The sequence below is a fragment of the Erigeron canadensis genome, chromosome 2 (assembly GCF_010389155.1).
Source record: "Erigeron canadensis isolate Cc75 chromosome 2, C_canadensis_v1, whole genome shotgun sequence".
Taxonomy (NCBI): domain Eukaryota; kingdom Viridiplantae; phylum Streptophyta; class Magnoliopsida; order Asterales; family Asteraceae; genus Erigeron; species Erigeron canadensis.
In genome coordinates, this window is record NC_057762.1 from 42,775,031 (window position 1) to 42,785,921 (window position 10,891).

The window sequence follows — 10,891 nt, forward strand, 5'->3', positions numbered from 1 at the left end:
GTGTTTTTAAAATTTCATGCTCTTTCATTAGAGATGTTATTCGATATACTTTCGACGAATTTTTAAATTCGAGGGCGGAGCCCGTACGGTTAAGACATTTGGCTATTATACTTTATGACCTATCACCCCCATCATCTCACCGTCGCAACGCGCGGGTACTTGCTCTCGTATTTTAAAATGACTTAGCAATCGGATGTCTTTACGACAAAAAATGGCAATGAGTTGAGTTTGGCCCAGATTTAGTTAAGTTTTTTCCAAGGGAATTTCAAACATGATCCCCGACCCAGATACCCGATTCAACTCCGACCCAATTATATTTAGTATACCCGGACCTAAATCCATAAAATATGGTGATATTTGTTGACAAGTCAAAGTAGATGAGCAACCAGTCCATAAGAAAGCAAAACATCCGGAGGAGCCAATAAGGGTCTGGAGATCATTATTTTCATTAGAATGAAGCGATTCTTTCAGGCAGTCCAAAAAGACACTTCTTTCAAGAAACCCAATCTCTCTTCTTCTTCTTCTTCTACAGCCATTGAATCAATAACAGTTGTTGAAAACGAAGAAGAAAACAAAACCCAGAAAAAAGAGCCCACAAAGTTCTTGACTTGGAATGCAAACAGCTTTCTTCTCAGAATTAAAAATAATTGTCCTGAATTCACTAAGTTTATTGATGATCTTGATCCTGATGTCATTGCCATACAGGTTTCTTTTTTACCCTTGTATTTTTCAATACATTGTTTAATTTTTTTCATATATTGGTATGTATATATAGTTGAATGTGTGAGAAATGGTGTAATGGGATGTCACGAGTGTCAAAATTTGGTGGTTATTGGACCTTAGAATAGACTTTTTCTTTGATGTGTTTTTGATATGATTTGTATATTATGTTTGCTTATTTCAAGTGGGTATAGCTTTAAAATCTAAATTCCATTTTTATATAACTGATAAGTCTAGGAGATTTCTACTTCATTGGTTTATGACTTTATGGGTTTGGTTTTGCAGGTGTAGATAGTGTTTATCCATTTGAGACTTACACTTTTGGTGCTATTATTATTATTAGTATCTTAGTCATTAGCATTCGAGACCATTGAACTGAATGATATTTAAACACCCAATGTACTTATAAAAATGCAGATTTTGCTTTTCGTTGAGAAATAGACTTAAAAAGCTTACATTTGCAAGTTGCATGGCATACTTGGTCTGAATATTTAACTATGTAGAAGCATGTTGCTTATATGTATCTTTTACATAATACGATGGTAGGAAGTAAGGATGCCCGCAGCTGGTTCCAAAGGTGCTCCGAAAAACCCAAGAGAGTTGAAGGACGATAACAATGCTTCACGAGAAGAAAAACTGGTACTTCATCATCTTAATATTGATATGCAAGCTTTGTTTTCTTTAAAGCTATTAATTGTTTTTGTTTCTTAATGTTATTAAACTTCTAGCTAAAAACAATTTTGGGAGTGATTGGAATGTGTTCGTTTTCAAGATTGATTTGAACTTCATGAACATTTAAGAAATGACTGCATTAAACGGCTTAAGTAAGAATCAGGCTTACATGAATGTTTACGGATTGGATTATATGTTTTCATTTGACAAAATTTGCAGATTATAACACGAGCACTATCAGGCCCCACCTTTAGAAAATATGATGTATGGTGGTCTCTTTCTGATTCAAAGTATGCTGGAACCGCATTGTTTGTAAAGAAATGCTTTCCACCAAGGAAGGTTTCCTTTAATCTAGATGGCTCGGGTACACTACTCTCATATAAGTTACTTTTTCAACAAATAAGTACTTCATCCAAATATTAGTTATTCTTTCTACAAGTTATTGATATTCTAGGATGCTCTAGTTTCCAAGCATGAGGCAGATGGCAGAGTTATAATTGCTGAATTTGAATCATTCCGTATAATGAATACATATGTACCGAATAATGGCTGGAAAGATGAAGAAACGTCATTCCAAAGGAGAAGAAAATGGGATAAAAGAATTAAGGAGTTCATCTTGAAATCTACAGATAAATCCCTCATCTGGTGTGGTGATCTTAATGTTAGGTACCTTTCTTTAGCAAGATCGCTTTTTGTGCAGTTCTTTGTTTGAGCTTCATTATTATTAGGCATACACTTCTGATATCAGCATAATTTAGTTTCCTAAGATTGTTGCTTAATCTGTTCTTTGTTAAAATGTGTCTATTGTGGATATCAGCAAGGCTTTTCACCATTGCAGAAAATATGAACCTGTTTAGGTGAACATCAGTTGATTTGAATTTTGGGTGTATATTATATTACTATTGGATCAAATGGGCACAGCTTAAAACTGCAGAAAGACCAAAACTTATATCAAATAAAGCCTGGTCAAATGGTTTAAATGTCCCCCTAAGCATATTTAATAGTTTTTAAACTCATAACTTATTTCTTTATAAATCGAATCATTATTTCGGTAACAAAATTTTGTCCATATTATTAAAGATTAAGAAAAAATTTAAAATTTACCGATGCTTGACTTGACCCGCTATCTGACCCACCCATTTTGCCATCTGCAGCATTTGGTTTTCATTTTAGTTAAACATCCAAATAGTGATACACATTTTAGTTGACAGTTCATTAGACCTGATCTATTGTAAGCCTGTACATGTTCTTGTGTATTTTATATTTTGTTTATCTATTGATCTTTGCTTGTATCTTTTTTTGCCGATGGGGGTTTAATTTTGTGCAGCCATGAAGAGATTGACGTTAGTCATCCAGATTTTTTTCAAAGTGCAAAACTCAATGGTTATATTCCTCCAAATAAAGAGGTGATGTACTCCTTTAAGTGGTTTTATCCGAACCGCTATTCACTTCCCTGCTTAAAGTTCTGCCTTAATTTTTGAATGTCGAAATAGGTGCTTACTGCTTGGTATTGTCGAAAATATGGCTGCTTCTACATTTATCTTACTAATATACTTATAATGACAATACTTATACATTTCAATTTAGTTTAAAAACAAATAAATACATTTCCATTTTAAAGCTCAAACTTTTTCCATTTGACTAATTTCTGGAAACTAACTTCAACTGTCGAATGCAGGACTGTGGGCAGCCTGGCTTTACCTTGTCTGAGAGGAAGCGTTTTAGTTCCATTCTAACAGAGTAAGTATATTCTACACAATTTCCATGATTTCAGTGTTCAGACTGTCGTTATGTGCAATCATTGAAAGCTATGGACCCATGCGCCATTTTCTTACCATCTTGAAATAACTTCCATATATAAGATGTTGGATAATGTTCATATACTGTTCTTTTATTTTCAGGGGAAAGCTAATAGATGCATACAGATATCTCCACAATGACAAAGATATGGAGCGTGGCTTCTCATGGTCTGGCAACCCTATTGGAAAGTATGTGCTTTTAGATATCAAATGTGCTTCCAGCTCATGCTTGTACTATTGTCATAATCTTCATTGTATATCATCTTTCTTGTATTTTAATTATTCGTATGAATCTTTATAGGTATCGTGGTAAAAGGATGAGGATAGACTATCACTTGGTGTCGGAAAAGCTTAAGGATAAGATTGTCAAATGCGAGATGCATGGGCAAGGGATTGAATTGGAAGGTATGCTTTACTATCTGTTATATATACATGCACATGTATTGTATATTCAAAACATTTTGCTGTCAAGAGCTAAGATCAAACTCAGTAGTAATGTTATATATCCCCTGTTTGGTTTGCTGTGAAATTCTTCTTTATTTTTGAGTTGGTGTGTCTTTGATATGGAATATTATCTTTCTTGCAGGATTTTATGGAAGTGACCATTGTCCTGTTTCGCTTGAGCTTGCGGAGCCGGAACCTAATGCTAACCAAAGTGAAATTGTGAACCCAGAATGATGCTAGTGCAGACACATATTAGTGCTTTTCATTAGAGTGGGTTTAGTGCTAAATTTGTTGTTGTAGGTTTGATGTTCTGGTGTAGGTGGTTGTATCTATCAATCATTAATCAGAAACCTACTTGGGAATTACTGAAATCGAATTCTAGGGTACTTGTAGCAATTACCTTGATCTGATTCCATTTTGGTGGTACTACCATTAGATGTTGCATTTCATCTTGAAGCTGTTTTGGCAACTATTCGGTGAAGTCCACAACTATAGATCCATGCTGACACGCAACAGAACATCAAACCTACAACATTTGACAACCCATTTTTCTTGAGAACCGACACATGAGTCTTGGCCCTTAGCTTAAAAAAGAAATAAAGAATGGTCAAAGTAGTTAAAATATATCATTAACGGACGATTTAATCAACTTTTATCAGTCAAAAAATTGTTACAGTGGAAAGACTAAACAGCAACTTGTTATGAATGTAAATATGGAAAGAAAAATCATCTCTATCAATATTACTCTATGAACCTATAATTATAGTGAAAATGATCCGTAATACACTTTATTTTACATATCTTAAATATTGTCATGTTAGATAAATTTATAAATTAAACCTTTGAATTTAATAAATATATATAACACCTCTGAATTAAAATTGAATTTAATAAATATATATAACACCTCTGAATTAAAATTTAGAGAAACAAGGTGTGATCCATTTTAGTTTCTTTACCAAAAGTGGCATTTTCCTCTTCAACACACTACTACCATATCACGTGCTATTCCAAAACCAGTTTCTCATATATTTACAAAAAATAATTATTTTTCGTAATCATTGTACTTTAATAGTTTACGCGTTCAGCCAAACATATCATGTGTTTTTTGAAACATCCATATTTTTGCCTAGATTTACCAGCTACAATGATTTGTCACGTTAAACCATATATTTTCAAGGATTGGTTTAGAGATTACTGAATTAAGATATCTCTAAAAAGGTTTATTGCCATGAAAATGGGAATTAATTGAATTTTATATAATTAAGGGTAAAATAATTTTCATAACATATATAGAAGGATAACCAGTTCAATAAAAATCAATCGGTGGGTGATTATTTTAAATTTGATCAATCAAGAGTAGTAATTGATGCAACTTAATGATTGAGGGTAACTGATTTATTTTTCCTTTAACGTCAATCTATGTAACTCTTAGTCCTAAACTACACGATTACACGAATGCTTAGAATGTAACTTAGAATTTCCAAAAAACCTTCCGTAATCCATCCACACGAATGTGTAGATTAAGACTCAAACTTAAGTAGATACTCTCAAGACAAAAGTTGGTGAACTGTGTACAAATTTAACCACTGTTATCGGTAAACAAGTCATATAATTAGTGAATCATGTATAGATTTTACAAGTTTATAAAGAATATATATTAATAAAAATGTTTATTAGGGGTAATCATTTGCAAAAAAACAGTTCCATGTAATTTATAGTCTAAAATAATTACAAATGTCTTAGTGATACTAATTAACAAATCCCAGAATGGATGACTATCATTTCATGGACTATTTAATTGTTTAAAATATAGTGTTTTTTTTTATAAAAAAAATATAGTTGTTTGTTGTTATATATTTCATCCTGGAATGAAAAGAAAATATAAGTTACCTAGAGAGTGAAATATTTACCAATAAAATTCAAATTCTTATTGGAATCATTCCATTATATAGTTTGAACTAAACAATAAAATTTCATTCTATAGATCCATTCTTTCTTCTATTACAACCTATCAAACACAACTTAAGTTATTTTATATCAATCTAGGTTAAGGTGGTTAAAAAACAAATACATACGAGTAGTAGTTTGGAACAACATATAATACTTTGTATATATAAGTATGGATGTAGCCATGTAGGCAATGATAGTGAGGTATAACCGTATAAGATGTGATTTGTTAACCTGTCGTCAATATATATTATGTAAATTTAATTATATATTGATTCATTAAATATAAGAATAATTTTTTTTGGCAAAGTAAATGAAATTTGGAGGGAAAAATGAGTAATATGTCTAAACATTTCAATCACTTCAGCAATACGTCAATGAAATTGTTCCAGCACTAATTTGTCTTTCAAACCAGCCTGCTTGTGTACTTGCGTAGTGTGTACAACTCAATTAACTATGATTTAAATAGTAAAATTTTACACTCTTACTCGTATTATTTATTTTGTTTTTGTTTTTTAATTATTAAATAAATGAATAAAATGAAGAGAAGTTCTCTCTCACACACACTCCCTACACAAACACACGCACTTTGTCCTCATTCATTCTCCCCCCTGAAAAATATTAAACAACAAACCAACCCTCCAAACCCCTTTTTATTTCCTCCTGTGAAAAAAAATTAAAAATTAAAAATTGAGATGTTAGTGTGAAAGTTGCAAAAATGGAAACCCATGAATCAAAAACACAACTCAAAGACTTAAAATCTGATATATCTATAAACAACACTGACGAAATAGTTTCAATTCTTGCTAAAGAACTTGAAACCCTAATTCTTTCTTGCAACAAAAACAATGAGGACTCTGATCAGGATATTGTGAAGCCTAAAGATGAAATTGGCGATGTGGGTATTGATCTAAAGCAGGTTTTAGAAGATGGGTTGGAAAAAAGTAAGGATTTTGATGAAGAAAAAATAGTCGGTGAAGTTAGGGTTTTTGATGAAGAAAAAGTAGTAAATGAGGTTAGGGTTTCTGAAGAAGAAAAAGATGTTGGTGAAATTAGGGTTTTAGAGGATTTTGGGGGAAAAGATGAGAGTGAGAATGTGGGTGTTGATTTGAGTAGTGGAGTCAGGTTTTTGGAGAAGAATGGTGGTGGTGGTGGTGGTGAAGAATGGGGGAATGATGAGTATTATGATGGATGGGGGGATGAAGATGATGACAAAAATAGAAATGATGGTGAAATTAGGGTTTTTGATGGTAGGAATGATGGTGAAATGAGGGTTTATGATGATGATAACTTTGGGGAAAAACATGTGCTTGATAGTCTAGAAAATAGTTATTGTCATGAGGATGATAAGTATAATTATAATGGTGGTGGTGCTGATAGAGAGTTTGGAAATTATGAGAGTGAAAATGGTGGTGGTGGTGGTGGTGGTGGATCGGTGAGTGTTTATCCGGATGATGGGAGGATGAAAAGTTATCATTATCCGTTGAGGCCGGACGCTGAGGATTGTTCATATTATGTGCGAACGGGGATGTGTAAGTTTGGATCGAATTGCAAGTTTAATCATCCTTTGAAAAAGAGGAATCAGGTTTGTTTTTATACGATTTTGTGTCATGTTTTTATTAGGTTGCTGGTGTGTTAATGTAGTAGTTAAGGTTTTTAGTATGTGTGTGTAGTGTGTAGTGTAGTTGGCCCCAAAGATGGGTCTAACTTTAACCCCAGCGAAGTCAAGGAGGAAACTGATTTATCAGAATAGTTCCTTGGATCAGGTGGTTTGGCCACTATCTGAGCTGACCACTGGGTTTACTTGATTAACCTCTCACGTGATGACTGTGGGGTGGTTCTGGCGTGGGTTGGCGGTTGCCGCAAAATCGACCCTTTGGAAAGATTTTAAGTAGTACATCACGTTAAATCTTGGTTACATCAAGTTCTTATATAGAATTTTTTGTGATATACAGCCAACCAAGGAGACTAGGAAACCAAGGGAAGAAAACATGGAGAGGCCTGGGCAGCAGATTGAGTGCAAGGTTATATTCTTCTCTCATTATACGTATACAAACTTTATTAATTCAAGTCCATTGTTGTGAAACTATAGTGTGGTTTGTTTCAATCCCAGTCAAGTTAGCTCATAGTTGGTGGTTGGTGCTTAGGCATTTTTTTACTTATGCTTAAGTTATGTATATAATGTTCTGTACCTTGTCTGCCTGTCATTCTTTTTGGTTTTGGTGTATTACTTAGCTTCATATTTATTAGGATGTAATACTTATTTAAATATTTTGATTGATGTATAGGGCACTCTAGTAAATTAGTATGGTATAATATGTTTGGCATGTTTGGTTTCTAGATGCATTTGCATCTTGTTACAAATTTGACTCGAGTTTGCTGCAGTTTTATTTATCATCTGGAGGTTGCAAGTATGGAAAAGCTTGCAAGTTCAGTCATACCAAAGGAAAAACTGTTACAACTCCAGTGGTCGAGTACAACTTTCTAGGCCTGCCAATCCGACCGGTATTTGTAGACTGCAAGTTTTTGAAACATTTCAGCTGTACTTATATTTTTTTTATTGAAGTTTTGATTATGTTCTATTTTATATCTTCAACTAAATTGTGTTGCAGGGAGAGAAAGAGTGTCCTTACTACATGCGTAATGGCTCCTGCAAATACGGGCCAAACTGTAGGTTTAATCATCCCGATCCTACTGCAGTAGGAGGAACTGATGCTCCTGCCGCATATGGGAATGATGGCCCTGCTCCATTACCAACCGCACCCCAAGCAAATATGCCCTCCTGGTCAGCTCCAAGAACTCCAGAGCCCACTGCTGCCTTTGTACCGATGATGTACTCACCTACTCGGAACATGCCCCCTCCTAATCAAGATTGGAATAATTATCAGGTAAGTTTCTTAATTCACATTGGCTTTATTCTGCATACTTGAAGTTTATAACTCCAAATATTATTAACTTTTCCGATATAGGATCTTGGTTTTGAAACTAGGCTCACCTAGGCGCAAGCCTTAGAGCTTTTTGGTACCCAAGGCGCAGGGTGTACAAACAGCTAGCTCTTTTTGAGCTTTTGGATTAAGCCCAGGCGCTAAAAACCGCGAGCTTTTTGTACACAACATGACAACAAAGGATTTTTTCCTTAATAAGTTTATTTTTCCCCCTTCCCTTTTCTTTCTCAACAAGATTGATCTCATTTTTTTCTTCCTCAAAGAGACCATCAATCTTTTTGGGGTTTCTTTTCAAACACCAAGTTTGATCAAAGGCGAATTTGAATGAGGCTCTCGTATTTATGTGTTATAGTAAATACTATATAGATAATTTATAAAAAATTTCATATATGTTATCTATAGTTAGTGAGTTCGTTCTATATTTTGACTCTTTGATGCATTTAGAGTGTTGTGCAAGAACACAATTGTCTGTTTCTTCTTACTTGCTTATTTTTTGACTTTTTGAGGCTCCTGTTCCCACACCTGCTCACGTGTACCCAAGTTCAGAACGCGGCCTACCTATTCCACCAGCTTTCTTCCTCAACAATGCACCAAATGATAACATGTACTCACATCATCAACAGCAGATGCAAGTTTCAGATTATCCCGAAAGGCCTGGACAGCCAGATTGCAGTTACTTTATGAAAACTGGAGACTGCAAATACAAAGCAACCTGCAAGTTTCATCATCCTAAGAGTCGCACTAACAAAGCTTCCCCATCTGTTCTGAGTGACAAAGGCTTGCCTTTAAGACCTGTAAGTATATCCTCGTATTGCCTTGACATTATCCTGAGAAAATTTAGCCCACCATACAGTGCGGTGCAGTTTGCATGAATAAAACAGCTTTATACAACAGACTGTCATATAGAAGTTGCAAACATCCTGTAAAAATATATAGAGGCAAAAGTTTACAAGTGGCTTTGTTTGGGTTGTAATATGGTTTGGGTTGTAATATATCTCAAATGGGTTAATTTATAAAATTAATCCAAGAGAGTGGGTCAATGTCAAATAAGCTGAAAGGTATGCTGAGTCTACATGTGTGTGTGTATGTGCACGTGCATATGCAAATTTAGAAAAGGGACAAATCTATGTTTGCGGGTCACGCTTTTGTCAATCCGCACTCAAAAAAATAGACTTTCAATGTTAACCCTTTTTGACCTTGAATCCAACCCATCCATCTTTCCACCTTTAGTTCTAGCCGTTTGGCCTTCAAATCCTCTTTATTTTCTGGGTGTGGCATGTATGTGGGTCAATGTATATGCTGTGAGAAGAACGGAACATAAGATTATGAGCTTGATTTACAAAGTTCTGTTTTTTTTTAAGGTTGTTTATCTATATAAACTAAATTTTGGTGTTTGTATAAGTTTAATGTTTCAATTCTTATAGTATTTTTTTCCTTTTCTTGAAAAACAATCAGGATCAGAGTATCTGCTCGCACTACAGTCGGTATGGCATATGCAAATATGGGCCTGCTTGTAAATATGATCATCCAGTAAATTATAGCAACTCAACGCCTGCAGGACAAGGATATCGATCTGATGGGTCTTTTATGCAACAGTCTGTGTAATCAAGTGGTGCTTATCCCATCCTCGAATACAAGTTTAATTTTACATGTTTTTGGACTAACCAAATCTTTGAATTTCTCTGGGTATTTAGAAAACGTTGAATGATATCAGAATATGTTTAAATTATCTTCAAAGTCTTCTGGTCTGATGTAGTTTATGCTTTGTTTTAGCGACGGTTGTTGCGTCATGAGCTATTGGGCTCTGCCCACTCAAACTATTTTCAATTAAAGATGGGCTTTTGGTTTTGTCCAGGCTCTGGCCTTGCTGTTTTATTGTTTTGAAAGGCATTTAAGTTAAAATACTTGTCTGAAATCACACCCCCGACCAAAACCCACCCGAGTTTTGGTGGGTGTTTAAACTGTTCCTCAGAGCATCTCTCAAGTCAAGTTATTCTTTAGAAGTTTTTTAGTTTTTGATGTTATTGCTTCAATTATAAAAGCTCAATTTTTTTAAATACGTTAAATGACATTTGTTTTAATGACTTATAGAACAATGAAGTTATTGCTTCATAAACTTTTTAAATGATAAAAAAATTTATAAAATGCTTTATTGGAAATGCCTCAATGTGGTTATGGAAAACTTCGGGAATGTTTAGATGTTAAAGAATGAGGCATTTTATGCTTTAGTGCCAAGAATCCAACTTAATATTTCAATCTAGGTGGATTCTTTCAAGGATAAGACCTTAACAATTGACCATTAATCACATTGGCAATTAATTAACATTCTTATAATTTATCAAGTTGAGTGTGCATTATATT

The 10,891-nt window shown here is 34.1% G+C and overlaps 2 protein-coding genes across 2 annotated transcripts; both read left to right on the forward strand.

Moving 5' to 3' along the window:
- Positions 1 to 373: 373 nt before the first annotated feature.
- Positions 374 to 4,084, forward strand: LOC122588834 (DNA-(apurinic or apyrimidinic site) endonuclease). The gene is made up of 9 exons (XM_043761045.1): positions 374 to 705; positions 1,267 to 1,359; positions 1,612 to 1,756; positions 1,857 to 2,058; positions 2,720 to 2,798; positions 3,071 to 3,132; positions 3,294 to 3,380; positions 3,493 to 3,596; positions 3,778 to 4,084. Exons 1-9 carry the CDS (start codon positions 454 to 456, stop codon positions 3,867 to 3,869), a joined length of 1,116 nt encoding a protein of 371 aa, XP_043616980.1. The 5' UTR covers positions 374 to 453; the 3' UTR covers positions 3,870 to 4,084.
- A 2,067-nt stretch (positions 4,085 to 6,151) lies between these two features.
- On the forward strand, positions 6,152 to 10,378 carry LOC122588795 (zinc finger CCCH domain-containing protein 67-like). Its single transcript, XM_043761001.1, has 6 exons — positions 6,152 to 7,170; positions 7,541 to 7,609; positions 7,971 to 8,090; positions 8,198 to 8,473; positions 9,037 to 9,324; positions 9,986 to 10,378. The coding sequence occupies exons 1-6, from the start codon at positions 6,304 to 6,306 to the stop codon at positions 10,133 to 10,135; spliced, it is 1,770 nt and encodes a 589-aa protein (XP_043616936.1). The 5' UTR covers positions 6,152 to 6,303; the 3' UTR covers positions 10,136 to 10,378.
- Positions 10,379 to 10,891: the final 513 nt, after the last annotated feature.